At 56.4% G+C, this 27,602-nt stretch overlaps 13 protein-coding genes across 13 annotated transcripts; 8 read left to right on the top strand and 5 right to left on the bottom strand.

Annotated features, from left to right (window-relative positions):
* Window positions 1–58: 58 nt before the first annotated feature.
* On the bottom strand, window positions 59–995 carry KRP23_10209 (L-aminoadipate-semialdehyde dehydrogenase-phosphopantetheinyl transferase; the record flags this gene model as incomplete). The annotated part of the gene is made up of 2 exons (XM_067880631.1): window positions 59–685; window positions 753–995. The coding sequence occupies 2 exons, from the start codon at window positions 993–995 to the stop codon at window positions 59–61; spliced, it is 870 nt and encodes a 289-aa protein (XP_067742039.1).
* Window positions 996–3,405: 2,410 nt separating this feature from the next.
* KRP23_10208 (putative glucan 1,3-beta-glucosidase A) lies at window positions 3,406–5,490 on the top strand (the record flags this gene model as incomplete). The annotated part of the gene is made up of 1 exon (XM_067880630.1): window positions 3,406–5,490. One exon carries the CDS (start codon window positions 3,406–3,408, stop codon window positions 5,488–5,490), a length of 2,085 nt encoding a protein of 694 aa, XP_067742038.1.
* A 970-nt stretch (window positions 5,491–6,460) lies between these two features.
* Window positions 6,461–8,752, top strand: KRP23_10207 (putative glucan 1,3-beta-glucosidase A; the record flags this gene model as incomplete). The annotated part of the gene is made up of 1 exon (XM_067880629.1): window positions 6,461–8,752. One exon carries the CDS (start codon window positions 6,461–6,463, stop codon window positions 8,750–8,752), a length of 2,292 nt encoding a protein of 763 aa, XP_067742037.1.
* Window positions 8,753–9,586: 834 nt separating this feature from the next.
* On the bottom strand, window positions 9,587–10,531 carry KRP23_10206 (N-acetyltransferase ESCO2; the record flags this gene model as incomplete). The annotated part of the gene is made up of 1 exon (XM_067880627.1): window positions 9,587–10,531. One exon carries the CDS (start codon window positions 10,529–10,531, stop codon window positions 9,587–9,589), a length of 945 nt encoding a protein of 314 aa, XP_067742036.1.
* A 345-nt stretch (window positions 10,532–10,876) lies between these two features.
* On the top strand, window positions 10,877–12,322 carry KRP23_10205 (Adenosylhomocysteinase; the record flags this gene model as incomplete). The annotated part of the gene is made up of 1 exon (XM_067880626.1): window positions 10,877–12,322. One exon carries the CDS (start codon window positions 10,877–10,879, stop codon window positions 12,320–12,322), a length of 1,446 nt encoding a protein of 481 aa, XP_067742035.1.
* Window positions 12,323–12,621: 299 nt separating this feature from the next.
* Window positions 12,622–13,043, bottom strand: KRP23_10204 (uncharacterized protein; the record flags this gene model as incomplete). The annotated part of the gene is made up of 2 exons (XM_067880625.1): window positions 12,622–12,873; window positions 12,939–13,043. 2 exons carry the CDS (start codon window positions 13,041–13,043, stop codon window positions 12,622–12,624), a joined length of 357 nt encoding a protein of 118 aa, XP_067742034.1.
* A 248-nt stretch (window positions 13,044–13,291) lies between these two features.
* On the bottom strand, window positions 13,292–14,455 carry KRP23_10203 (WD repeat-containing protein 18; the record flags this gene model as incomplete). Its single annotated transcript, XM_067880624.1, has 1 exon — window positions 13,292–14,455. The coding sequence occupies one exon, from the start codon at window positions 14,453–14,455 to the stop codon at window positions 13,292–13,294; it is 1,164 nt and encodes a 387-aa protein (XP_067742033.1).
* Window positions 14,456–14,634: 179 nt separating this feature from the next.
* KRP23_10202 (THUMP domain-containing protein 1) lies at window positions 14,635–15,627 on the top strand (the record flags this gene model as incomplete). The annotated part of the gene is made up of 1 exon (XM_067880623.1): window positions 14,635–15,627. One exon carries the CDS (start codon window positions 14,635–14,637, stop codon window positions 15,625–15,627), a length of 993 nt encoding a protein of 330 aa, XP_067742032.1.
* A 1,488-nt stretch (window positions 15,628–17,115) lies between these two features.
* On the top strand, window positions 17,116–17,985 carry KRP23_10201 (uncharacterized protein; the record flags this gene model as incomplete). The annotated part of the gene is made up of 3 exons (XM_067880622.1): window positions 17,116–17,204; window positions 17,266–17,469; window positions 17,547–17,985. The coding sequence occupies 3 exons, from the start codon at window positions 17,116–17,118 to the stop codon at window positions 17,983–17,985; spliced, it is 732 nt and encodes a 243-aa protein (XP_067742031.1).
* A 1,408-nt stretch (window positions 17,986–19,393) lies between these two features.
* Window positions 19,394–20,788, top strand: KRP23_10200 (putative 1,4-beta-D-glucan cellobiohydrolase B; the record flags this gene model as incomplete). The annotated part of the gene is made up of 1 exon (XM_067880621.1): window positions 19,394–20,788. One exon carries the CDS (start codon window positions 19,394–19,396, stop codon window positions 20,786–20,788), a length of 1,395 nt encoding a protein of 464 aa, XP_067742030.1.
* A 1,934-nt stretch (window positions 20,789–22,722) lies between these two features.
* Window positions 22,723–23,802, top strand: KRP23_10199 (Stearoyl-CoA desaturase; the record flags this gene model as incomplete). Its single annotated transcript, XM_067880620.1, has 1 exon — window positions 22,723–23,802. The coding sequence occupies one exon, from the start codon at window positions 22,723–22,725 to the stop codon at window positions 23,800–23,802; it is 1,080 nt and encodes a 359-aa protein (XP_067742029.1).
* Window positions 23,803–24,047: 245 nt separating this feature from the next.
* KRP23_10198 (uncharacterized protein) lies at window positions 24,048–25,733 on the top strand (the record flags this gene model as incomplete). The annotated part of the gene is made up of 1 exon (XM_067880619.1): window positions 24,048–25,733. One exon carries the CDS (start codon window positions 24,048–24,050, stop codon window positions 25,731–25,733), a length of 1,686 nt encoding a protein of 561 aa, XP_067742028.1.
* Window positions 25,734–25,916: 183 nt separating this feature from the next.
* Window positions 25,917–27,424, bottom strand: KRP23_10197 (Ubiquitin-40S ribosomal protein S27a; the record flags this gene model as incomplete). Its single annotated transcript, XM_067880618.1, has 4 exons — window positions 25,917–26,284; window positions 26,348–26,453; window positions 26,996–27,052; window positions 27,416–27,424. 4 exons carry the CDS (start codon window positions 27,422–27,424, stop codon window positions 25,917–25,919), a joined length of 540 nt encoding a protein of 179 aa, XP_067742027.1.
* Window positions 27,425–27,602: the final 178 nt, after the last annotated feature.

Here is a 27,602-nt window from a genome sequence, read left to right as displayed (position 1 = left end):
GTTTTTGTGTCTATCGCTTTAACTTTTACATTACATATAGCGCGCTTGCTACTGTGTGTCATTGGATTAGGTCTTGGAGTCTCCACTCGTGCCACGCTGTGATGTTCTCGTCCTCATCGATGCTGTAGCCAGGTAGCGTAATTTCTACGAAGTCAACATGCGGGAAAATCGAGCTCGCCTCGGGCCTCCATCTCGCTGAAAAGGGGCCGTACGCAGCGCTCACGAGGTGCGCGTCGTTGACTTGAGTAGAGGTGAAGTGCCAGTCGCCTGCACGGTGTCCATCCAGAAAGAGTTCCCATTGGTCATCGAAGGCTGAATCCACTCGAACAAACTCGGCTCGAAGCAGCGAGAAGCCAAGACCAATACCCACCGCCTTAATATACGCCTCTTTCAGCGACCAAAGACGATAGAACCTGGTGTACTGACCGTCTTCGTCCCCGCTTTCAGTCGACGCTGTTCCGCGAATGTAACCCCATTCTCTCGGATTGAAGTAATCGGTAAACGCTCGGAAGAACTCCTCGACCGACGTCTTACGCCGAGGTCGATCGGTCAGTTGGACAACATCCACGCCCACCAAAGCATGGGCGGCACTGGCAATTGCAACGACAGTGCCATGGTGCGAGACGTTGTAATTCCACAGTGGCGGGGCAGGGCTCTCTGTAGGACGCTTCCAGTACGGTTTGTTCTGTCAATCATAAGTTAGTTGTTGAGAAATACTGAGTCACGATTATCGTAGCAAACGAGCAACGCACCTCGGGCGTGCGTGCAATGTCGACGGCGCCGTAGCTCACACCAAAGAGGTCGTGGATGAGCTGTCGCTGCAGCAAGCGACTACCCAGCGCCAGCTTCTGGTCCTTCGCGAACATGAAGCGCGTCACCTGCTGCTGCTCATGCACAGAGAGCTGGTGCAGCAGTCGCCCCCATTCGGGAGTTGACGGATCCCAAGAGGCGACATCCACGAAGCGAAGACAGTGCAGTGGCGAGGGTGCTGCCATTATTGTCCGGTTTGAATTGCTATGATTGGCTTGCGCAGATAGATGGCTACATTTGTATGAACGTATTTTAATGTACTTGCTGACGGGAGTTGTCGATGAGTTTCCACCCGGTGGAATCCGCCGACGCCTTTGTTAATATAATGCGGATGCCATGATAAGGTTGTCAGCGCCTGTAGGTCACCTCATTGCGCCACGGTGTGCTCTTGCCGTGCCTTGGTGACTCACTTGAGGGTCTCAACAGTCGAGGTCACGCACGCCATCTTAGTCCATAAGTCCATCTCCGTGTCAACGGAGATGGAACCCCGGAATCATCCTGTGTCCTTGCGAGTGGCGCTGGCCTCGATACTGCCTACAGCGTGCTTGATGCGGCGACAAAGCGTCGTGAAGCCCATGCGTCAGGATATGTCGCCGTGGTCGAACCTTCCTCGAGCTCATGCACGCGTTCTATCCAAGCAACAATTGCGCTTGCGTCCGATGGCTTGCTGCCGCCACTGTCCTCGATGAGGACAGCTTCACGTGAGCCGCTGCTGATTCAGCAATGCTGAATGACAAGGAACTCGTCAGTGGGGAGTACCTTCCCGACGAAATTTTGCCGCTCAGCCGACGTCCGAGCGGTGATCAACGGCTCTCGGGAAGCTCTTCAACACGGACCAGGGGGATGCAGCGACTCTATCGGCTGGTTTTACAAGCGGTGGCAGGCCGCAGCGCCTTTGCGGCGAGAATGAAAGGTGGGCGGTACTTGCATCCGTCGGGATATGCTTGTTGTCTCGCTTCTAGGCATCTCGGAGCGCGTACAGCTCTCTATCCTCGTGCATAGCAAGATGCACTGCGCTGCTGTCCGTTCATCTCCACTCGCAACAACAATGCGTCCGCCCAGGCCCTGTGTGCCACTTCAATTTGCAGCCATCTGTTCTGAACTTCAATCGCGAGCTAACGAAGATCGACGTCGCTGGTGCTGCAGTTGCGGGCGGCCATCGCTGCAGCCGAGGAGAACCGCAATTTACGCTGGGCGATGGGTATTCCGCCGTATGGCTTACCATTCTTGCTGGATACGTCGGAACATCGAGGGCAGGCCGCCTTGGCGGTGCGGTACAGTACAGTACGGGCAAGCCGGCCCCATTGACGAGCAGCATCGGTGCGTCGAGGATTGTACATGTACATGTATCGGACACGGCAGATGATGCAGGCTCGGGCCAACTGGCAGTCCTCGTTCTTGCTGCTTGTTGTTGCAGTTGCTGCGTAAAATTGTACTTCGAAGTACAGGGACAGACGTCGTGAAATCACCGTGCCGGAGGCCCCATTCTTATCGAACCATACTTCTCGGGCATCAAAGGCGGGTCATGCTTCGTCGCCTCGCCAAAAGTGTTTAATGTCTTCGCTTCGTCGATGAGAAAAGATCAAGCTCACATTGCAGTGTATTTCGTTCACCCGCGCGACAAGTATTATAGTAGGAATTCGCTCCTTAGCTGCGATGCCCCGGTGCCCTCTTCGCCCCACGGGGCATTTCGTGATATCTGGCATGGAGGGAGAGCGTGAGGAGGAGGCGCAACCAAAAGCGATATTCCGCTGCCCGCGTTATCGTGAAAAATGATAGCTGTACTGAACCGGGAAATCCAGCAAAAAGTTTTGTGCCATGCATGGCGGTTCGATTCGCAGCGCCGATATGATATCATCTTCGTGTGCTTGAGCGATGGCGGACGCCAGCGCAGCGAGACTGTCAGGTTCTGTCGGAGCTCGATGTCACTCTAAAATGTTCTGCTTGGAGCGCGATTTGTAGCGGCCCGCAAACTTCAGTTTTTGCCTTGCGTGTCCTACTGTTCGTCTGGAAGATGGATAGCAAGCCGGTGCACTTCAACCAGACGCTTCAACGCTGCAGCGTGGCAACAGGCAAAGCATGACAGCAAGAGCACGCGCCCCCAAACATGTTTCTCGTGCCGAGCCCGCCAGCTTTGCGGTTGGACCCGCCCTCCCGGGGGTTATCGCATGCAGCTGCTCAAAATGTTTTCGTTGCCAAGCGGCAGAGGCGAGCAGCACTTCCCCCGGCTTCCGTTAGGCTGCTACGTGTACTGGAATAGGACATCTCGTGTCGCGGTTTCCTTCGAGGCCTGGCCTCGGTCTGCCTCCTGCATCAAGTCTGCAATGTCGCCGCACAGTGAAGGGTCAAGCGCAGGAGCTTCATCGTGTGGGTCTAGCGTTGCACGATCTGCCGGTCTATGCCAAAGTTGAAGTTGGTGCGGCTTTTCTCGGGAGTGACTTGTTGCCTTTTCTGTGGCCGCCACAGCCGCCCGCGCCGAGCAAGCGACTGTGCTCATGGTTCACTGGAACAGCGATTGTTGCTTGCCTTGGCGCTCTCAAGCTCATTTCCACTTTCGACGCCAGCAGCGCACACAGACGCACACACCACTCCGCGATGAAGGTCCTGCTGCAAGTGGCCGCAGCACTGTCGGCGCTCTCGCTGTCCTCGGCGGCAGATATCACGCCCATCGACCACATCCTGGACACCACACTGGACAACGACAGCAGCTTGCCGGTGGTCAAGGACGCCAAGTGGTACTGGGAGAACGACCACGTCTTCAACTCCGACAACCTCGACTTCTTCGAGAGCTTCCACCCCAACGACGAGAACCAGACGTGCTCCAGCGACAAGCACGCCATGCCCTTCAACCGCCAGGTGCGCGGCGCCAACCTCGGCGGTTGGCTCGTGCTAGAGCCCTGGATTACCCCCACACTCTTCTACCAGTTCTTGAGCACGCAGCAGCGCTTCGGCGACAAGGCTCCTGAGAGGACTGCTATGGACATGTACACCTTCTGCACGGCACTCGGAAAGGAGGAGGCCAACCGCCAACTGCGTATCCACTGGGCCATTTGGGTCACCGAAGACGACCTGAAGGAAATGGCCGGGGCCGGCGTGAACTCACTGCGCGTGCCCGTCGGCGACTGGATGTTCAACCCGTACGAGCCCTACATCGGCTGCACGGACGGCGCCGTCAAGGAGCTCGACCGTGTTGCAAACCTCGCGTTCGAGTACGATATCGACCTGCTACTCGACATCCACGGCTTGATCGGCTCGCAGAACGGCTTTGACAACAGTGGCATGTCCTCGTCTGTCAAGTGGACGTCGACTGCCAGCACTCGTCCCATTGGCACCACCACGTTTGAGCACTGGCCCGTGCGCTCGGCCGGGTGGGCCGGTGAGTTCGACCCCGCCACCAACACGTACAAGTCCATCAACTATGAGCATCTGAACCACTCGCTCTCCACGGTGGCTGCCATCGTCGACCGCTACGCCAGCCACCCGGCTATCATCGGGTTGGAGCCCGTGAACGAGCCGTGGGAACTCACCCCCATCGACCTGCTGAAGGATTACTACTGGAAATCGTACAAACGTGTCAAGGCCCGTGCACCGCACTGGAAGTTCGTGCTCCACGACTCGTTCCGTTTCGGCGTGCAGTACTGGTCGCAGTTCATGAGCGGCTGCCCGGACATTGCTCTGGACACGCACATCTACCAGGCTTGGAATGCCCCAGGTACGCGCTCGGACTACTTCGCCAACGCTTGCCAGCAAAAGTACATGGTCGCTGAGATGGAGAACGCCATGATGCCCGTGATCGTCGGCGAATGGTCACTGGGCACGGACAACTGCGCCATGTGGCTGAACGGCTTCAACGACAACCTGCCGGGCTTCCCCAACATCCAGTGCCGCATGACCAAGTGCCCCGTGCGCAGCACCTATCTGGGCGAGGGATTCCCCGGCACACCGCTGGACATCACCAAGCCGATTCAGGGCCCGTACGGCACAGGCCAGTCCGGCCCGTCATTCGGCAAGTGCCCGATCACGAGCAACACGTCGTTTGGCCAGCAGGATGACAGCGACGAGCTCGAGTTCACTCGCAACCTGAATATGAAGAAGCTGAACGCGTTCGCAGTGGGCCACGGCTGGTACTTCTGGAACTTCAAGACGGAGTTCGGCTCGCGATGGAACTTCCTGGACCTGGTGCGCCAGGGCGCGTTCCCGAAAAACGTGTCGAACTACCGCACCGACGAAGAAGTTTTCACGGCCTGTTTGGTTGAGGACAAAGGCGCTTTCATCTGCGCGGCCAAGCGTGGCGTGCACCACTCCGACCTCGAGAACGGCTTGGATTTTGCGTGCGGCGGCAACGACAACAAGTTGGACTGCTCGGACATTGAGGATCGCTTTGACACAATCGAGGAACAGTGCGACTGGGCGTTCAACGAGTATTGGCACGCACACCGTGAGGAGGGTGCCACCTGCGACTTTGGCGGAGCGGCACATTTGCTGGCCATCCCGAGTCCGTCCAGTGTGGAGCGCCAGGAGTTCATCGCTTCCTCCGTGAGCAAGGAGATCCTTGTCTGGACCCTCGTTGGTGTTGTCGTGGGCTTCAGCGGACTAGCTGTCGCCTTGGCCATCGCGCGCCACAGGAGGCGGAACGAGTACTCGCCTTTGGTCGGACACGTCGTGAATGTGAACGTCTAAGCTGGTGACCGTGAACCCCCGGTATGTGCATGAGTTCTTAACCCCTGAAGGAAATACGACCCACAATTTTAGCAATATGTGTTAATACCGACGGAGGGAAGAGGATCCTTGTGCAGGCAAACTTCGAGTTTGCACTCGTCCGAGCTCTGCTCATTGAGCAGTGCTCAGTTGGCGGGGAAACAGCGACTGATGTGGGTGACACCCGATGTTGAAGATGTTGAAGTCACCCCCATGCGAAGCTCGAGCTGCTGACTCATGCCGTCTATGTGCATTCTATTGCAGACGTAAAATTGGTCAACACTACGAATCGAGAAGCAAGCTTCAGATCAAGGAGCAAGGTATCCACGGATAGAGATTGACTACCAGCATGGAGTCGTCGATCTGCTAAGGCGCCACCGTTGCAATGCCACTCGCTACGACCGCGTCGACAGGGAGTCCATGACGGTACTGGACGTCATCAGCGAATCTGTCTCATGCGTTACGAGCCCAGACCGGTCCTGATTTCCGGGCGCCAACCGCAGCTTGTTCGCCACCGCCGGCGGCGCATTCAGCGCACGTCAGTCTCCGCTCACCATCCGCGAGCACCAGACTGCTTGGTCTCAGTGGTGGTCAACGCGGTCAAGCACCCAGGCGCGGTCCTCGCCATCCTGTGCTGGTTGATATCGTCAGCGGAGACGCCGCTTGGAGCCAATAATTAATGGCTGGCAGCACTAGTACGTTGCGACGCTGCCAGAAGATCGCAATATGCCTACGCTGTAATATCGACATTTTTATATCATACTTGCGTCTATTTCGGCAATCGATACCAAGTTTGACTGTCTACTTTCGTATTAAAATGTGGCTAGTCTTGTCTACTTCCGCAATTTCCGCGTCGTATCTTCGTTCGCAAGGGGCGCCGAAAGATCCCGCTCCAAAGCTCATTTCCGCATTTGCTCCGTCGCGCGCAAGAGATTTCCGGACGTAGGTAAGAATGCTGGTCGGATCGAGGTTGAAGACGGCGGCGGCGCTGTGCGCGCTGTTGGCCGTGGCGCTGCAGCCGAGCGCCGTCGCCAGTGAGGCGGTCGTGGCGGCCGAGTCGGACGCACTGCTGCCCGGCGACGTGATCTCCATGGACATGCCACCACCCGGAGACGAGGACGACTCCAACGACGAGCCCCAGGACGCGCCACCGCAGCCGGAGGATGACACGCCTGCTCCCGAGGACGCTACGGACGCGCCCACACCTGTGCCTACATCGGACCCGGGGCCGCGCGACTCGCCGGACTTGCCGGACTACGAGTGGTACTGGAAGCACGGTGAGGCGTCCATGTTTGGAGAGGACAGCAGCGTGTTCAAGACCTTCAAGCCGAACGACACGGACCAAACGTGCTCCCAGGATACGCACGCCACTCCCTTCAACAAGCAGGTGCGCGGCGTGAATCTCGGTGGCTGGCTCGTGCTGGAGCCCTGGATCACCCCCACGCTCTTCTACCAGTTCCTCAACACCCAGCAGAAGTTCGGGGACCAAGCTCCTGAGAAGACCGCAATGGACCTCTACACCTTCTGCACGGCACTCGGCAAGGAGGAAGCCAACCGCCAATTGCGTATCCACTACGACAACTGGGTCACGGAGAAGGACATTGCTGAGCTGGCGGCTGCAGGCATCAACTCGATGCGCGTGCCCGTCGGCGACTGGATGTTCAACCCGTACGAGCCGTACAGTGGTTGCACGGACGGTGCCGTTGAGGCGCTCGACCGTGTGACGGACCTTGCACTCAAGTACGATATCGAGATTCTGCTGGACATCCACGGCCTCATCGGTTCGCAGAACGGCTTCGATAACAGTGGCAGGTCTACATCCGTCAAATGGACGTCGATTGCAAGCACGCAGCCGGTGGGTACAACCACATTCGAGCACTGGCCTATCCGTCAGGCGGGATGGGCTGGCACCTTTAACGTGGACAACCACAACTACTCCAACATCAACTACTTTCACCTCAACCACTCCATCGTGGCCGTGGAAGCGATCATCAACCGCTACAAGGGTAACAAAGCTATCATCGGCCTCGAACCGGTGAATGAGCCGTGGGAACTCACGCCGATCGAGGTGCTGAAGGAATACTACTGGAAGTCGTACAAGCGAGTGAAGGCTCTTGCGCCGACCTGGAAGTTCGTCATCCACGACTCGTTCCGCTTCGGTCTGACATTCTGGGCTGATTTCCTCAAGGGTTGCCCCGATATCGCCCTGGACACGCACATTTACCAGGCCTGGAACCCGCCTGGAACGATTGCTGACTTCTTCTCGAACGCTTGCCAGCAGAAGTACGTCATCACGGACATGGAGAACGCTATGATGCCTGTCATTGTCGGTGAGTGGTCGGTCGGTACGGACAACTGCGCCATGTGGCTGAACGGCTTCAACGATAACCTGCCGGGCTTCCCGAAGGTGCAATGCCATTGGGTAGACTGCCCAGTCAACAGCACGTACCTCGGCGAGGGCTTTCCAGGCACGCCGCTAGATAAGACCAAGCCGATCCAGGGCCCGTACGGCACTGGTATGTCTGGGCCTTCATTCGGCAAGTGCCCGGTCACTAGTGACAATTCTTTCGAGCAGAAGGACGACGATGCATTGACCAAGTCATTGACGCTGAAGAAGCTGAACGGTTTTGCTGTGGGTCACGGCTGGTACTTTTGGAACTTCAAGACGGAGTTCGCAACGAAATGGAGTTTCTTGGACCTGGTGCGCCTGGGCGCGTTCCCGAAGAACGTGTCGGACTACCACGAGAGTGAAGGCGTAGAGTCGGCTTGCATGAAGGAGGACAGGGGCGACTTTGTCTGCCGCGCCAAACGTGGTGTCCAGGAGTTCGAGCTCAAGAGCGGCCTCGCGTTTGCGTGCAACTTCCAGGAGATCGACTGCACGGACATCAAGAAGCGTTTCCTCACGTTGGAGGAGCAGTGCGACTGGGCGTTCAACCAGTACTGGCATCTCAACCGCGAGAAGGGCGCGACCTGCGATTTCGGAGGCGCTGCCCACTTGCTCACTGTTCCGGGCTCCGCTCCGACTCATCTGCCTTCGGTGGTGCCAGTTGCGACCCCAGCGAAGCCCGTTAAGCAAGAGCAGCCAGGCCACTTGCTCGTTTCGGTGGCGAAGTGGAGCATTGCGGCTATCTTGGGTGTCGTTGCGCTCGCACTCGCAGCGGTTGCTGCTGCGATCTTCGCTGTCGTGCGCTGGCGCCAGAACCGCGTGCGCCGCCAATACTCGCCAATTGGTGGTCGTGTGTAGGCACTCATTCGTAGGAATGGGGTATCTTCGAGGATTTCAAAGCCTAGTCTCTCTCACTTGTAGGCTTGATAAGCAGGAAGGAACCTTGGAGAGAGCCGAAGAGTAGCGTGCGGGAAAGCGTGAGGTCGCTGACGCGACCTAATACAGTTAAAGTTGAAAGTTATGGTTGGAGTTTGCTCGATGGAGCGACTAGTTGGTGACCTACCGGGCAACAATCTGGAATCAGGGCTTGAAAGCTGGGGATCGTAGGCGCCATTGGGCCGGACTGTTTGGTTAACGCGCGTGGAGTTCGGCTCGGAAATTTTCAGCTGGCTGAGAAACGTCTACAATCGGTAGGCAGCGATGATAGCATGTATATGGGATTGATATCAGTCGATTTAGGAGACAATCTGGGGCTGGGTGTGACTCCTTAACTTCCGATACGAGCCACTTCCTTGATTTGGGCCGCCACTTTCGCTCGAGTGCCCATTGTTGGTAGGAGATGCTGGAGGAACCACTGGAGTTGAGACTGAGGTTCCTAGTGCGTTGAGTCACTTCATGATCTCAGCCGAGTTGAAATTTGAGCCCCCGACCACCCGCAGTCAGTGCCGATGTCGACAAGGTAGATATTGCTACTGCCTTGCTGCTCACGCAGTCTCCCCGGGTGGTGCAGATCTGGCAAGCTCGCATGTAGACGCTCTTGATCTTTCCGTGTTTCCTCGGTCAACGTGACACCTCGAGATGCCTTTACTATGGGACAACCAAGCAGCACAGATACATGTACCAGTGCTTGAGTCCCAGGTAAGCCTCTTGATGCAGTAGACAACATTCGGCCGTTCCTCCCCCAACGCGCTCTCAATAAATAAGCACTTCACACGGCTCCATGTACTTCAGAGCGAACTGCAAGCCGTTTCGTGTCGGCTGCGCGAAGGCAACGAGGTTCTTCGTAACATGCATGCCATAAATCGACTTTTCACGCACAACGTTCACAATTCGGGTCGCGATGCTTTTCCTTCTGAACGAGGGGTGAACCCAGAGCTGGCAGATGCCGATGACGACTGGCTTTGAGGTAGCAGACGCAGTTACCGCACCATCAGCAGCTACAGAGTTTTTCTCGTCCGAGTTCGTCTGTGCAACCAAATTCGAGGCGCTCTTGTCCAAAGTGAAGGCTTCCGTTATGCGTTCAGTATTGACACACCCGACGACTTGATGGTCTTGGATGCAGACAAAGTGGCTGCGCTGCAAGAATGTCTCCTTTTCAACAAAACCCAACGCATCGTCCAGCACCGCCTTGATCTCTAGCAATTTTTTCACATGGGAAATAGGGTCGTCCGTTCGGATTTCCAGAATCCTAGCTCGAGTATCCGAAAAACTCTTGAGCACCCTCTCCGTCTTCCACTTGGAAAATAAAACCCCGCGCTTCTTCTGTCTGCAAAACTTCTGATGCTCCTTTTCGTCCTCCTCCTCTCCGACAGTGTAGAGCAGCCCGCAACTGGGGCAAGTGGCGTGTTTGCCGAAGCTGCGTTGGCCCAAGTCAATGTACGACTGGGTAGTGAGCTGCACTTTGCTGGGAGACCTCGTTTTGTCGTGATTTTTAGCAGAAATTGTAGTTTTTGGCTCTGGAGTGATCGACAATTTGGTGGCTCTGCTGTGCGGAGCGGGCGAGAGCCATGAAGCCAATGCGGATCTCCTCGGCTTCTTGCCGGCGTCGTCGTTCTTGGGGGCGTTGCTACTGCGCTTGCGCTTGGCGGCGGAACTCCCGGTGCCGCTCCGCATCAAGGTGTCGTTCACATTGACCATTGCAATCGTCCGGGAACAAAAAACGTGTAGCCATCTGGTTTTAGTATTTCAAACGTGATATGACTGTTTAAATAAATGTTTATGATTACATCAAGTTTTAAGGTCATCACATTAAAGAGTTATATTTATTAGGCCATAGGCGGAATGCTAACTCACACGGTAGGCTACAAACAACTATAGTCGGGTCTCATGGACCTGCATATCTCGCTACATGGGCTACGCTCTCTAACGGGTGGTGTAGCGCTCTCCTCCCTTCCCGCATCCCAAATGCACTTGTCCGACTGCTCACTTTGGAATTCGCTCTTCAGTAGCCCAAGCACCTTTTCACCCCCCAGTCAACTAACCATGGCTTCGCTCGGAGACTACCGCGTGGCGGACATTTCGCTGGCTGACTTCGGCCGCAAGGAGATCGAGATGGCGCAGATCGAGATGCCCGGCCTCATGCAGAGCCGCACGGAGTTCGGCCCGTCGCAGCCCCTCAAGGGCGCGCGCGTGGCCGGCTCGCTGCACATGACGATCCAGACGGCTGTGCTCATCGAGACCCTCAAGGAACTGGGCGGCGACATGCGCTGGTGCTCGTGCAACATCTTCTCCACGCAGGACCACGCCGCGGCCGCCATCGCGCGCGACGGCGCCGCCGCCGTGTTCGCCTGGAAGGGCGAGACGCTCGAGGAGTACTGGGAGTGCACGCTGAACGCCATCACGTGGCCCTCGGACGACGGCAAGGGCGACGGCCCGGACCTCATCGTGGACGACGGCGGCGACATGACGCTGCTCATCCACGAGGGTTTCAAGGCCGAGAAGGCCTTCGCTGAGAATGGCGCCGTGCCCGACGCCAGCTCGACGGACAACGCCGAGATGAAGTGCGTGCTCAACATCATCGCGCGCACGCTCAAGTCGGACCCCAAGAAGTGGACCAAGATCGCCCAGCGCTGCAAGGGTGTCTCCGAGGAGACCACCACGGGCGTACACCGCCTGTACCAGATGGAGAAGAACGGTTCGCTTCTCTTCCCGGCCATCAACGTCAACGACTCGGTCACCAAGTCCAAGTTCGACAACCTGTACGGCTGCCGCCACTCTCTGCCTGATGGCATCATGCGCGCCACGGACGTCATGCTGGCGGGCAAGCGCGTCGTCATCTGCGGCTTCGGTGACGTCGGCAAGGGCTGCGCCCAGGCCATGAAGGCCGCCGGCTCCGTCGTGTACGTCACGGAGGTGGACCCCATCTGCGCTCTGCAGGCGTGCATGGATGGCTTCCAGGTCGTGCGTCTCGAGTCGATTGTGTCCGAGGCTGACATCTTCATCACCACGACCGGCAACAAGGACATCATCATGGCCACCGACATGATCAAGATGAAGAACAACGCCATCGTGGGCAACATCGGCCACTTCGACAACGAGATCGACATGGCTGGCGTGACCAGCATCGCCAAGCGTCAAAACATCAAGCCGCAGGTGGACCGTTTCATCTTCGAGGACGGCCACGCTGTCATCATCCTGGCCGAGGGCCGTCTGCTCAACCTGGGCTGCGCCACTGGCCACCCGTCGTTCGTCATGTCCAACTCGTTCACGAACCAGACCCTGGCTCAGATCGAGCTCTGGAAGGAACGCGACACGGGCAAGTACGCCACCGGCAAGGTGTACGTGCTGCCCAAGGAGCTCGACGAGAAGGTCGCTCGTCTGCACCTGGACAACCTGGGCGCTCAGCTGACCGTGCTGTCGGACGAGCAGGCCGAGTACATCGGCGTGAAGCCCACGGGCCCCTTCAAGCCGCAGACCTACCGCTACTAGGTTGCTCGCCTGCAGCTGAAGCCTCGTTCGTTTCGCCTAGAGGGCAGTCCTCCGTTGTGTGCTGAGACTGTTTGGGTCGCCGCAGAGATAGCGCTCCCCGAAGGAGTTCTTTCATTGTGCTGAAAAGCGTCTTCCTGCTGCTTTCTCCACCACAATGCTCTGTTCAATCCACACAGTTAACGTAGCGTCTAGGAAGACTGCAACGGTATTGAGAAACTAATGTTAAGCATGCGCAACCAATTGGTTGCGATTCAATCTCTTTACGTCTCTTCTTTCCTGTTAGCTGCAACTGCTGCAGATTAGATAAAGATGACAATGAGAAGTGCCGCAGCCAGCAGCACGATGATAACGTAGTAGCAGCCGAGCTTGCGGTGCGCGCTGACAACCTTGCGAGCCGCCTTTGTCTGTTGTTGCACTGCAATTTCCGTGTCGCTGACCTGCACGCTCACGTGGTCCAGCATTGCATTCTGCGAAACGACCTCCTCGTTCGTGGCCTTCGCCGCGTGGTGGAGCCTCTTGACGCCCGAGTAGATGGCATCCAGTTGCCGTTCCTGCGACCACAATCAACATCGTTTAGCTCTTAACTTCACTTGACACTTAAAGTCTTCCTACGAACCTGGTCTTGTGTAGCATTATCCATCCGCTCCTGGAGCTTCGGCGTAGATGCCTCCTCGAACTCGCCCGTAGGCTGCGCCTCTCTTAGCGATTCATCCTCCATCATCGTTGGCAATTGATCGATCGCTACCAGCTCGATGTTATCGTCTTGTGCTGTCAGGTTTGCCCTCTGTTCCCCGCCGAGTCCCAAGGATGGAAATACACCGGCAACAAAATGCTGTCGATGAAGCTCAAAATAAAGCTAAGGCTGCACTCGCCAGCCACCCACGACTTCAGGTAAATGCAATGTCTATTTTTCCATGATGCGCCACGCACTCGACATGGCTAAGCTGTTGAATGACTACACTTGAGCTACTAGTTGTCGTTGGTGGCGTTCATATATTTCTTGAGCGGGGCGACGGGCAGTGGTGTGGCCAGCAAGTCGTCCAAGTCCTCGTTCTCCAACGTGAACAGGCTCTTCGCCTGACGGAAGAGGTGTCGTGGTCGAGGAAGCAGCACCAGAGCCGTGACCTTGCCCTTGAACAGCTTCACGGTGCGTAGTGACTGGCGGCTCAGGCTGTCCCATACATGTACGACACCGTTCTCGTCTCCAGACACCAGGAATGCACCGCTGGCGTGAATCTGCAAAGTGGTGACGCTGCTTTCGTGACCCTCGAAAGAATCTGGCAGCAGAGCCTCAGGACCCCACGGCGAGACGTTGGCACCGTCCGTCGAAGCATTCGCCACACGAGCTGTTGCCGCCGTGACAGAAGTCGCAGCAGCGTTCAAGTCGAGCGCGTAGATCTGTCCGTTGCCGCAGCCCATGAAAAGCCGCTGCTCCATCGGGTCGGCGATGCACGCGTTGACGTACGACGGGCACGACACGCTGTACAGGCACTGCGACGAGTTGAGCGACCAGATCTTGCAGGTGCGATCCAGCGACGACGTGTAAATGCGTGCGTTCACACCACCCAGTCCAACATGCAGCGACGTAACAGGCAGTACGTGGTCTGTGAAGCTCACGACGGGCGTGACACCCTGCTGGAAGCTGGAGGCGGCGTCCGGTTCGTCCAGCAAGTCCACGAGTCTCCAGGCGTGCACCAGAGCGTCTTCACCAGCCGTGATCAAGTGTGAGTTGTCCGACGTTAACTGCATTGCTGACACGCGCTTGTAGTGGGCATCGAACACCGTCACCAGCTCGCCGGTTTTGACGTCCCACACGTAAACTTTGCCCGACTCGGCGCCAGCGAACAGGAAGTTGCCACAGCTGGACGATGTCACGGGTCCCATCTTCTCGGCCACATGGCACTTCCACACGGGCATGTCCTTGCCCCAGTTCCAGAGGTTCAGCGCCAGTTTGCCCTCCTGCACAGCCACCAGGTGGTCGGTGCGCGGCACCGAGTGGACGCCGTTGAGGGCCGAGCGGCAGTTCTTGAAGCAAAACAATTGGCCACCAGTGGACGCGTCCGCCACCAGCAACTCGTTCTCTTGGTTGGAGCCCAGCAGTAGCACGTGGTCCGTCAGCGCCGTCGTCGCCATGATTATCGGAGCTCTTGGGGTGTCAATGCCGAAATGCCGAAGGCGTCAGGACCAATACCTTCCGTCTCTATGATTGGTGGGAAATCTGTCGTAAATGGAATTCAGGTATTTTCATTCGGTAAAATGAACGCTAAGTTCGTCTGCAGCCATTTCAGAAGTTGCGCAGCTGAGTGGTGACCATGGGACGCGAAGGCGGCGCTGACAAGCGCAAGAAGCAGTGGATGGGCGGCCGCGACGGCAACACCAAGCGCCACAAAGGAGCGCTGGGAGCCGCAGCGAATGCCAAGGGCCACGGTGCAGTTCTAGTGACGTGCGACAAGACCAAGGAGCGCCAGAGCGTCAGCGACGCGCTCAACATCCTGAACGAAGCTGCCGACAAGTTCTTCCCGGCTGCTGACGTGGAAAAGAAGGAGGACATTGCAACCGAAGATGCTGAAGAGTCAGTACAGAAGAAGCTGCAGGAGGAGATCGCAGCGCTGCAGACGCAGGCCAAGAGCCGCCAAACGGGAAGATTCACGCCTCTGGACACGGGTGTGAAGGGCGCCATCCTTATCCAGGTAAAGGACGACAGCGTGTCCCCCACGGCGCTGATGGCCAAGATCTTTGAAGAAGTGGAGAAGACCAAGGACTTCGCGTCCAGGTTCATCCAGAGGATGATCCCGCTGGAGAAGGTGGGCTACTCGAGTGTGGAGGCCATTAAGGAGCTGGCTGCTCCCATGATCAAGACGCACCTGGAGGCGTTCCAGGAGGAGCAAAAGGCTGCGGGCAAGGAGGAGCCGCTGGAGTTTGCGGTGGAGTTCAAGCGTCGCAACTGCACCAACCTCAACAGTATGGACGTCATCAATGGCCTTGTGGAGCTGGTGGGGGACGACAAGACCAAGGTGAACCTGACGGCTCCGCGCTCGGTTCTGATGATCGAGGTCTTCCGGAACACTTGCGGCTTCAGCATTTTAACGGACTTCCACCGTTACAAGAAGTACAACGTGCGCTCTGTCATCGATCCACCTATGCCTGGCCAACAGACGACCAAGAAGGGCGGCAAGGAGAACAAGAAGAAGGACGCTAGTGAAGCCAAGAGGGACGACTCGGCTGAGAAGGAAACGGATGACAAGGAAGAGAAGGTTAACGAAACCAGCGAGGACAATGCTGTCGACGAGGCGAAGAAGGAATAGATAGATCGATTGAATCGTGGTATTCGAAGTAATAGATTTTCATTGATCACTCACTATGCATTAACATAGAGCTACGTTTGCTTCTTGGGTGAAGAATCACGCCTAGTTGTATCTTCACAAAGCAGCTTGAGCTGCTTCAGAAAATGTAGATAAGATTTGGAATTCATCATCTTCGTCATCCAAAAGCACAGATGCACAGCATGCAAACATACATCACCCCTTTACTTACCGCAACGACGACAGCGTACTGAGCTGTCTTGAGAACGGATCCGTGTGTTGATTTCTTTGCTCACGCTTTGGTTCGGAGAATGTAGATAAATAGTTTGGATCGTCATCTCCGTTCTCACGACTCGCCCAGTACACTCCACGCCATCGTTGCTGTATCCCCTGCACTGCCCTAGATGCCTGCAATTCCGCTTCCCTGCTTCCCTATCGACGTCCCGCTCCCCTGTCAGCAAAGAACAATACATGTCCAAGACGAGGTGGTCAATGCAAATAAAAGAGAGAGGAACAGCCATTCCTCCTCTCATAGCTGCATTTTCGGTTTTCCAAGCGAAGACGCGACGTCTTAAGACACAAAGAAGCAGACAAACCAGTTCCCTGTGTCTCTCCACACCGCGTCCCAATCAACCACGACCGACCCTAACTCGCTACTCATCCACCAAGAAGAAAATGAAGGAAAAGAGCTCCATTTTCTTCCACCCCGGCCGAAATCAAGCTCTGAGGTCACTGGACAAGCAGCCCGCAGGAAGAATAAACTCTCCGTCGACTAGTGTCCATGGCGCTTAACTTATTCCTCCTGTATAAACGTACACAACAACAGTAAATATATTTTCTTTCGCGGTGCCTTTCCCAGTTGCACGAACCTTGTCCTTGTTCTTGCGGTTACGGTGCTTCTTGTCGAACTTCTTGGCCCAGTGCTGGTTGCGCAGGAACTTGGGGTCCAGCTGTAGAAGGAAAAGGGAAGGTCAATGCCTGTGTCTGTGCAACGATTAGGTGTGGGGAGACGTACGCCGCGCGTGGAGTGGAAGCGGTGGTTCTTCGGCTTCTTGATACCGTTGCGGTGGGCCTTCACCGTGTTGTTACGGGCCGTGTGGTTTTTCTGCTTGACCATTTTGAAGTCGGATTGGCTTGGTTTTCCTACTGTGGCGGCGCTTTCGTCGCGCTTCGGGGTCTCTCGCTGGGCTACAAACGCTGGCCACCAGTCGATTCAGCGAAATGTGTGCCACACTAGTCTGCGTCCTCGTCCTAAACTAGTGTGCACACACAACTCGCAAATAGTGTGATGCACTAAAAACCTATTTTCAGTAAAACCTCAATTTGAAGCAAAGATAAAACCTTCAGACGAACCTAGTGTGGCGCACATATTGTTAACTTGCCCCCAGTATGCGCTCGTTTTAGCAGGAGGCAGGGGGGAGCCAAAGCCGAAATCCCAGCAGCGACCGAACGGCCGCATTTCTGCAGAGACGCTAGACAACAGCAGCGAGCATGGACCCGTTCGGAGACGACGCACCGGTGGAGGGCGAAGTGCCCGCCGAGATCTCGGACTTCGCGCCACCCGCGGACAACGCGAACGAGTGCGTGCAGCGGAAGATCCAAATGCTCCGAATATTTTTCACTTATTGTCTTTTTTTCCAGCTTCTACGAGGTGGAGCCGACCGAAGCCGCGGCCACCGAGACGTACGAGGAGCACACGGAGGAAGGCTACCAGGAGAGCTACCAGCCCATGGAGTTCGCCCAGGAGCAGCCCGCAGAGACGCCCGCCGACTTCTCGGCCGACGTACCGGCACCCGTGGACATCCCCGCACAGATCCCCGTCGTTGAGGAGGACAACGAACTCACGTACGTTGAATGGAGATTTTGTAGAGAGGAGAAAGTTCGCTGACTGTGTTTTATATTGTTTTTTGTGCTGTTGGCAGTAAGTTTATGCGCGAGTACGAGGAGAAGATCGCGCTCAAGGCGCAGGAGCAGGAGAAAGTGGCGGTGGAGTGCAAGGTCAAGGCTGAGGACGACATGTCGCAGTTCGTGACCGAGCGCCAGCGCATCAAGGAATCCAAGATGCAGGCCAACCGCGTGTTCGAGCAGGCCACACTGGAGAAGATGGTGGCCGATCTGCAGAACGAAAACCCGTGGGAACGCGTGGTGACGCTTGTGGACCTGGAGACGAACCGCAAGAAGAAACTGGACGCGCTCAACAACAACAAGAAGGAAGCCAAGCAGGACCAGAAGCCCGTGGCTGTGCCCGCCAAGAAGACGCCTGAGGACGAGGAGGACGTATCCCGGATGCGGCAGCTGTTCGTGCAGCTCAAGACCACGCCGCTCGAGCAGACGCGTGCTGACGCTGTGGCTGCTAATTAGACCGACCTACAGAGCCAGCCAGACAGAGATCTGCTCCAGTATCCTACGGTAGTACCGCGCTGTTCTTAGATGAGCAGCAATGAAGAGAGCGTGTGCGTGCACCCGTTTGGTTTCTGAAGATACTATTTGACGCATTTACGATTCGTCTACTGCCATCCTACTGCTGCACTAATAGCTGCATTCTCTCAAAGAGCGACGCCATTCGGATCATGCCAACACACACACAAGTAGAAGTACTGGTAGTTGGGGCTTTTGGCACTGATTCGTATGAACGCCAGGTGCGACGTGCTGCTATTGCACCGAGAATAGATGAGGTCAGACAGAGCGACCAAGCTGTCTTCTGACGTGCAAGCCACGTGGTTTATTTCATCTATCTATGCATTTGTAGAATCGAGTTGAGGTGTGAGCTCGCAATTGTTGCACACCGGCCACGGAGGAGTGAGGCGCGGCGTGAAAGCAGGCGAGCCAATTTGGCTTTCGCACCATAGAAAAAGAACAGCTCGGACTGATAACCAAGCGAACTTCTGTGAGGTGCAGCGGCACGTAGGCCGCTCGAAGAGGCGATGAGATGCAAGGCAAGACGATAACAAAATGCAGAACCAAAATGAAGGAGCGGTTGCTTCGGCCGCGCGTCGCCAGTCAGTTGGTCGAGTTTTATTCAGACACTTTAACTTGGATTCAGTATTATGTTTTAAACGATGTGTTTTGAACATAATCATGGTGTGGTCCACACACACTCTGCATGCGACGTGTGAAACGCGTTGACCAAGAAGCGGGGGACATAGGGTTTTGTTGCGCGCGAACGGTGAATTCGGAGCGCAGCGACGAATCCTGGCCGCGACTGGAACGCCGGTTACGCCGTGTAGGGTGTAGTCCCAGCCTGCACACACGCCGGGGGCTACGCGCGCGCCACACACGAAGTTATCTGATAATTGCCATGGTGGGGATGACCAGCGGTCGTTTACTACAACTATAAGACCGAGGTCGGCTTGTCGGGTTCTCAGTTTATCGGCCCTGTAGTCGCACGAGCTACCCAAGCTTCATTGCGAGTGCGATCTCCGGGTTCCCGACAAGAGCGCCATCCACATCTATCGAAATACCACCCAGATCGCGTTGGGGTGGGGCTTACTTTCTTGACTATCATATAGCGGTCATCTCCAAGCGGATCATTTGACATGCAAGCTTCTTCGTATGGTGCTGGTGTTGACTATCGAGACGTACGCCAGCACTCTACGAACTCTGCGTGCGCCAAGTACGCCGCCCCGATCTGAGTTCGACCGCGTTGCAACCTCCGGGCAGTTTGCAGTCGATGCAAACGGCCAGCACCGCTCTTCACTTTGCTCGCCCTCACTTTTCAATTTACAAGCTTCGCCACGAGCAGCACCACTCGACCGACCAAGTTCCAGCTATGACGTTTTCCGCATCTACTCTCGTGCTCGTGTCCGCAGCTTTGGCGATTTTGGTGCTCCAAGTCTCGACACAGCAAGCCGGAACCAGCACCCCGGAAGTGCATCCACCCCTGGCGTCCAAGCAATGCTCCAAGGCCGGCGGCTGCGTGACGGAGGCCACGTCGGTCGTGCTGGATGCCAACTGGCGCTGGCTGCACCAAGTTGGCGACTACAAGAACTGCTACAATGGGAACCAGTGGGATTCCACGCTGTGTTCGACTCCCGAGGCTTGCGCCAAGAACTGTGCGCTCGAAGGCGCAGACTACCCGGGCACGTACGGCATCACCACCTCTGCTGACGAGCTGCAGCTCAAGCTGGTAACACAGACTCAGTACGGCGCAAATGTGGGCTCTCGCGTGTACCTCATGGATGCCGTGGGCTCCAAGTACAAGCAGTTCCAGCTGCTCAACCAAGAGTTCACGCTCGACGTGGACGTCTCTAAGCTCCCCTGCGGTCTCAACGGCGCGCTCTACTTCGTGCAGATGGACGCAGACGGAGGCAGCGGTCGTTTTCCGACCAACAAGGCTGGCGCAGGCTACGGCACGGGCTATTGCGATGCCCAGTGTCCGCATGACATTAAGTTCATCAACGGCGAGGCCAACACTGTGGAATGGGGTGCCACGAGTCAGAACTCCGGCGGTGGCAAGTATGGTGCTTGCTGCGCCGAGCTCGACATCTGGGAGGCCAACAGTATGAGCAGCGCCTTCACGTCGCACCCGTGCACGTCTGATGGTCTGACGCGCTGCTCGAGCGCCGAAGAATGCGGATCTGGTGATGGCAACCGCTACAAGGGGGTGTGCGATAAGGATGGCTGCGACTTCAACCCGTTCCGGATGGGGAACCAGACCTTCTACGGCCCCGGCTCGCAGTTCACGATCGACACGACTCGCAAGTTCACGATCGTCACGCAATTTGTGACCAGTGACAACACTGCTACCGGCAACCTCGTCGAGATCCGACGCTTGTTCAAGCAAGACGACCGTGTTGTCCCCACGCCGAACAGTGTGTGGTCTGGTTTGAAAGACGTCGACTCCATCACCGACTCGATGTGTGAGACGTCCAAGAAGCTCTTCGGCGATCAGAACGACCATGCTGCCAAGGGCGGGCTGGCGCGCATGGGTAAGCAAATGGCGAACGGGATGACGCTTGCCATGAGTCTTTGGTCGGATCATGCCGCGTACTGCCTCTGGCTCGACAGCAGCTACCCCGCCGAAGCGGACTCCTCGAAGCCTGGAGTCAAGCGCGGCACATGCCCAACGTCTGGTGGTCGTCCTGCTGATGTGGAGGCCCAGCACCCCGATGCCACAGTCAAGTTCATGAACATCCGCGTCGGCGACATCGGTTCAACCTACTGATGAGTGGCGGCGAGTTGGGAAATACTTCGGTAGTTCAACGTGCGCGCGTAACGAATGGACTGGTACTTCCTGCACTAAGCTTGTTTTATTCTATTGTGCTGTGCACTTGCTCGCTCTTGAGTTTGCCAACTCAACCATAGGTCTCAATTCCACTTCAACTTTGAACAATCAAGTTCTTCATCCCGAAAGTGATGCACTTGCAGTATTCCACTTTCATGATCATAACAATCTGGCGGAAGCTCCGCCGCGGAGCCCGCAATTCTACTCGGCAAAGTTGCAAGCTCTTGTGCTTCGCAGCAAATAAACTTTATGCTCTGTAAAGATGCTAAGCCAGGATGATGTAGGCTCGCGAGCGGGGGGGGGGGGGGGGGGGGGGTACGATGCTTCTGTTGCGTTGAAGTAACAGTCGAGTCCGCGCCAATTGTTCTGGGCATCATTGCAGGTGGCCATAGCGGGGGAGGACGATCGCTGCCATTATCTCAGCAATAATGTACCTCGATTGAATAGATGCCTCCTCGTTCGACCACAATGAAGCCACATCTCCAAAAGGAAGAGGTAGTCGCTACATGTAGTTTCCAACTAACATGGTTCGTCAAAACGAGTCCGATCACGTCCACTTCAGCATGCATGAGGCCTGTCATGTGGACGTCACAACACGCCGTGGACCGACAGTGGTCGCTCTAACGGGTTTTGCTGGACAACGCGTGTGGCTCGGTCGTCGTTTCAAGCCACCGTCTGTGGCGAAGCTTTCGTGTCGTAGTGGCCACCCCTGCGGGAGCGCCAATGCTTTCAACACAATGGCACGTCCTCGATAGTTTTCTCTGTCTCCAATCCTCGTCCAGGGATATTGCTCAGCCACACCGCACCACTAGCTTGGGGGTGAAGCGAATCTCTTGGGCACAAATCCTGCTCGAACGCTTGCTTCTACTCAATCATGAAGTGCCGCATTTGACTTTGCTGCGTTTCTCCTTTCCAGCACCGTGCCATCTCGACTGTTGAAAGCGGTGCAAGCATGTGCACCTTCTCGTTCTAAGCGTTGGAGTGCGGCAGCTCTGAAGTCGACCGGAGTCCTCTGTCGGTCCACATTGCACGAACAGCACACTGGTGTACCCATCCCAGCTCTTCTTCATTGTCAACGGCGACACCCCCACAACTTGTGAGTTGCCGCCGTTCGTCAGCTTTCCGGCGATCCCGGCGCGTGTCTTCGCCCCCGGCGCTACAGACGCGCAGGCCGCTTGGGCGCGTTTAACTTCGGCACTTCAACGTAGCCATCATGTCGCCTTCGAGCAGTGCAGGCTGCTGCTGCTGCTTGAGTGATGGCAACGCCCTCGGAGGAACGCGGTTCGCCATGGAACACCTTCCTGCCTGCCCGGTGCACGTCGTTCGCGTGAGTGTCTTCTAGACGCAGCGTCAGAGCGGTGGAGTAGACCACGCAAGCGCCTGTTCCTCCACCCGTTCGGCGATGCCATCAGCAAAGCCCACGCAGGCGGTGCCCACGCGATGATGACATGCAGCGTTGGAGCTCTGAAATGTAGAACGCGCGGCCTTTCAGCCAATAAAATCACAGATCAGAAGTTAGACACGCGCCGATTGGACAGGGATTCCGTAGAGCCGTACGCTTTTCAGCCAACTGGAAGCGCTTGTATAACGTTTCCAGCGATGGCTGGCCTTCAGCGAGCGCGAGCACAAACTGCGCCGTCTCGCCTCACGGTGTGTGGGGCGCCGCCACCGTGGCCGGGGCGCATGTATCTCGGTCTGTCCATTCATAGGGACTCTTGCCCCCACTATGGCCCTCCTGACATCATCGAGTTTTCACACCGCGCGTCACGCCCCTACCCCCGGAGAGGCATACAATTACCAAGTTAAAATCTCGATGACATCGACGGCGCTCGCCCCAAGTACGTCAGCCATCGCGCACAAAAAGGTCACAAACAATGCGCTTCAGCCAGAGTCGGCTTCAAGGAGCGTCCGGCGGTGGTGGCTGGCATTTAACGTGGCCATTCCGAGATTTCCAGTCGCCTGCGCACCTCCGCCGTCGTCCAGCCGTCTGTCCGGCAATCATGATGTCGCTGTCGCAGTTCAAGAAGGAGGCCAACTGGTTCATGGTCTACTACATGTCGGTGGTGCATCTGGGCGCGCTCGAGGGCCTGCGCCGCCTCTTCCAGTGCAAGTGGGAGACGTACCCGCTCTTCGTGATCGTCTACTACTTCACGGGCCTCGGCATCACCATGGGCGCGCACCGCTTGTGGGCGCACCGCAGCTACAAGGCGCACAGCATCGTGCGCTTCCTGCTCATGCTGTGCAACTGCCTGGCCAACCAGGGCACCATCTTCCACTGGAGCCGCGACCACCGCGTGCACCACAAGTATTCGGACACAGTTGCCGACCCCCACAACTCGGGCCGCGGCTTCTTCTTCGCGCACATGGGCTGGCTGCTCGTCAAGAAGGACCCGCGCGTGCTCGAAGCCGGCACCAAGCTCAACTACGACGACCTATGGGCCGACTGGACCGTGGTCGTGCAGGAGAAGCTCAACCCGTGGGGCCAACTATTTATGTGCTTCGTCTTCCCCACCATCGTCGGCGTGCAGGCCGTGGGAGAGGACTGGAAGAACGCGCTCTTCATCCTCGGCTTCTTGCGCTACGCCATGGTGCTCCACGCGACGTGGCTCGTCAACAGCGCCGCGCACTTCTATGGCTACCAGACCTACGACAACATCCCGCCGCGCGAGAACTGGTTCGTGTCCGTCTGGGCCATCGGCGAGGGCTGGCACAACTGGCACCACAAGTTCCCGTACGACTACGCCACGAGCGAGTTCGGCGCCACGGCGCAGTTCAACCCGACCAAACTCACCATCGACTTCATGGCTCTGCTGGGTCTCGTGACGGACCGTAAGCGCGCCACCGAGATCTGGGCAAAGATCAAGGAGTCCAAAGAGAAGGGATCCAAGTTCCAGGACCCCAACGGAGACGACCCCACGCAGGCCTTCTCCGAGCTCAAGGCCAAGGCCAATTAACCGAGCATGTTTTGTGTAGCCTTGGTGCCTTCACCGGGGTGAAGAATATATTCACTAACAAGCTTACCTTATTGATGATCAAATGACACCGAGTTTATGTATTCCACTAATCGTGCAACGTGAAGGAAACTCATCGCACAATTAGCAACCAGCTCTAGATAATTTTAGGTGAGGACGTGAATGCTTCCTCGTGATCGAATCGTCTGGTTCAACTGCTTTGACTGCCTTGCGTCACTACGCACACGATGCTTGACTCGAATGGGCCTGCAGTAGCCGAGACAGATAGCGCATCGACAGAACTCGAAACGCACGAAAAGCTCGAGCGTGTCAACGAAGGTGCACCCCAGGACGAAGATGAAGCGCCATCGGCGATCGGAGCAAAGCCTCTTGACAAGCTGAAGGTGTTCGCGCTGCAGCTCGTGGAGGAGTTCCTTACGCAGAATAAGCTGGAAGACAGCTTGGTAGCGTTGCAAGCAGAGCTCCAGCGAAAAGGAATCCCACGGCCTGATGACCAGCTCTGGTATGAGATGCACAATTGCTGCCGAGCTGCATTGGCACCACGAGTAGGATCAAGTGGCAGCAGTACATTGGAGAAACTTCTCACCTTCTGCGTGTCTCCCAAAGCAGTACGAGGAGCCTTGGCGTTGGATGTTATCGCTCCGCCCGTAGCGCTGTGCCTTGCCTCACCCCAGCCCAACAGCATCTCCAAACTGAAGCAGACGTCGTTCTCGTTGCGGCAAGCTTACAGCCAAATGCTCTCGCCTGTGGTCCGACCGAGTCAGCGACACAAGCAGCTTTCAACGCCGTTAACTACACCCGCACCAGGAGCAGTGCGTCGTTCCAAAACGGATGCATCGGTGACCGATAGCAGGGGTAAGCCATCCAGTGCAGCGTCGCTTTCAGAGCTTGACATGAATGCTATTGCTGAGAGCGACACCCGATCGAGACCATCGTCCTCGTCGATCCCAGCGTTAGGTCCCATTGAAGTCCAGCAACAGTCCTCGATGTCTACGAAGAAGCCCAAGCCCAAAAAGAAGCGCCACCATGGTGCAGCCGGTAGCGACAGCAACAACAGATCTATCTCCCATGTACGCCCTCACCCTTCCAGGACCGACAGCTCGATGGTGATGGCGTTCGATGAGCAGATCAAGCGTGACTTATGTAGTGGTCGTCTCCTCGCTCGAGAACTCCGAATTCTTCGAGCGGAGCGTGTGACGTGTGACTCGCATCGCCGAGGCACTGCATCACTCGAAGCAGCACTGGCACGACATGATCCGTACGCTAAGGAACTCGTTCGGGAACGCTACGGCTTCATTCATCGTGTGGAATGCGCTTTGTGCGCCTTCTCGTTCCTCCCTGTGAACCTGCCACACCGAGTGTCCTTCAAGTGCGTCATGGACTTGCATGAGATGTGGGGATATTCTCCACCTCAACGCGAGGTTGCTGCTCGTTATCGCCCACCATTTTGCTATGATGCAGTGAGTGTCTGCCGTATGTGCGGTCCGATCCTCTTCGAGCACACCACTGCGACGCCGAATGCCTACGATGAGCAACTCAGTCCAACCATGCAGCGAGCAATTTCACTCAGTGCTCTGTCAACCACCACCAAACTATCTCCCACAACGAAAGCTCGAGCTGCTGCGGCAAATGCTGACAACACCGAGCGACGGACGTTCTGTTCCGACCCATATGCCTTACCACCGTTATTTGGCGACGACATGATTGAAGATGGAGACAGCCTCGGCAACGACGAAGTGACGAACGAAATACGAGCCAACGGCGGTGGGGCTGCACAGGAATTCGGTGCCAAGGCCATTGTGTATTCACAGCAGCAAACAGACACGGTGGCCTTTATGAGCTCCAAGGAATGGGAGGTGATCAATCCCTCGCGCAGCAACATTCGTCAGGTCATGGAGAACACAGTCAAATGATCAGCACACAGCAGCTGTCAAAGCCATAGTATACACATAACGAATGACACTTGAGGACAAGAATTATAGTGGATGGAAACCAAAGCATTGCATTGACATTAGATTTTCCCAAGCACAAGGCTGCACATGAGTCAGATCAACGACAGGCAAGGCCAAATGGAGACTGCCATGAAGACAAGACGCCTAAGCGCTGTCCTCGCCCTGGAACTGGTAGGTCACGTGGCACTTGCCGCAGTAGTGGCGGTCGAAGTGGGTGGCCATGAACACACCGGCACCGCACTGGGGCGACGGGCACTCCTTCTTCAGGCGCTGGATCTTTCCGTTGTCGTCCACCTTGTAGTACTTGAGCACGGCGAGTTTGACCTTGCGGTGCTTGTGTTTGATCTTCTTGGGCTTGGTGTACACTTTTTTCTTGCGCTTCTTGCCACCACCACGCAGACGCAGCACCAGGTGCAGCGTGCTCTCCTTCTGAATGTTGTAGTCCGAAAGAGTGCGGCCGTCCTCCAGCTGCTTGCCGGCGAAGATCAGACGCTGCTGGTCAGGGGGGATTCCTGCAATTAAACCCAGTCAGAAGCACTCTTTCCTAGATAAGCTCTACTATGGCTAGAACGTACCCTCCTTGTCCTGGATTTTCTGCTTGACATTGTCAATGCTGTCCGACGGCTCCACGTCGAGCGTGATGGTCTTGCCCGTGAGGGTCTTGACGAAAATCTGCATTTTCTGTAGAGTCAAAACGGCGCGAATTAGTGCCACAGGTCGGGAGAATACCCAACCACGTCAGTCTCCAAGAAACCAACTCAAAAGCACAAGGAGAGAGGTAAAAGAACCTCAATCTCCAGCCCAGTGCACAAGGAACAATGGACGTCGTCCCTCCCATCCACCCACTAGCCCTTCATCCTTTGCCCCTTGTACAGTGCCCAGACTGAAGCTCAAAGTCCGTCTTTATGGCCCCCCTCCTTTTCTCTCGAGCGGCTCTTGGAGCTGACGCGGCGTCTTGGGCAAGAACCATGCAGTCATACATATACCTACGGATCAGGAGCAAATGGGAGGCCACGAACGAGACCCCCACTAACTCCCAATCCGATCCTTGATACACGCAGAACGCAGATGATTTCTTGCAAGCGACGGCGCTGCCTGGACCCACCCTCAGGTCTGGCGGAAGCAGCGCGTCGCTTGGGCCGAAAGCGCTGACGTCTGGAGCGAGAGGAGCATCGAGGATCGGGATCCGCAGGTCTTGGGCAGTCGAAGCGAGTGCTACATACCGTCAGGTGGTTTCCAAATCCAAACTGTGGAGCTATAGGCGCAGCCCGCTCCAGGAACTGCTCGCAACCATTGATTTAATTCCTGAACCGAGGCTTTTGGTTGGCTGAATCAAGGGGGGCGCTGGTTGGCTGAAAAAAAGGCGTCCGCCGTCTGCATGAGCAACTTAAGCATTTTGTGTACAGTTTGTGTTCGCATTGTGTAAATTGTGGACAGGTTGAACTATAACTCCAGTTGTTGGTTAGCGTTAGGGGCGAGACAGAACAGAATGGACATTTTTAGAGGCCAACGATCCGAGCAATTCCGGGTATTTACTTCGACGTGACCGACAGGAAGAAGCGTGCGTCTGGATTGCAACCTGTCGCTATTTCCGGGCCGGTGCGCGGGTGGCGGGGTTTAATTTCACTCTAGACGCGACGGACAGCCATCATGGGCACGATCGAGGTGTTCACCCGCGCTTACTGCACGGGTAAGAACACGTGCGTGCTGGTGGACGCCTGGCTCGAGCTCTTCCTGTGCTTCTGCAGCTTCTTGGTGGTGTGTTGTTTGCTCTTGGCTTCGCGCTGCTGCTGGTTGTGCGGACGTGGAAGGAACACTGCACAGACAGGC

The sequence above is a fragment of the Phytophthora ramorum genome (genome assembly GCF_020800215.1).
Source record: "Phytophthora ramorum isolate Pr-102 chromosome Unknown Phyram_PR-102_s0009, whole genome shotgun sequence".
Lineage (NCBI taxonomy): Eukaryota > Oomycota > Peronosporomycetes > Peronosporales > Peronosporaceae > Phytophthora > Phytophthora ramorum.
This window is presented reverse-complemented; position numbering and strand designations above follow the sequence as displayed.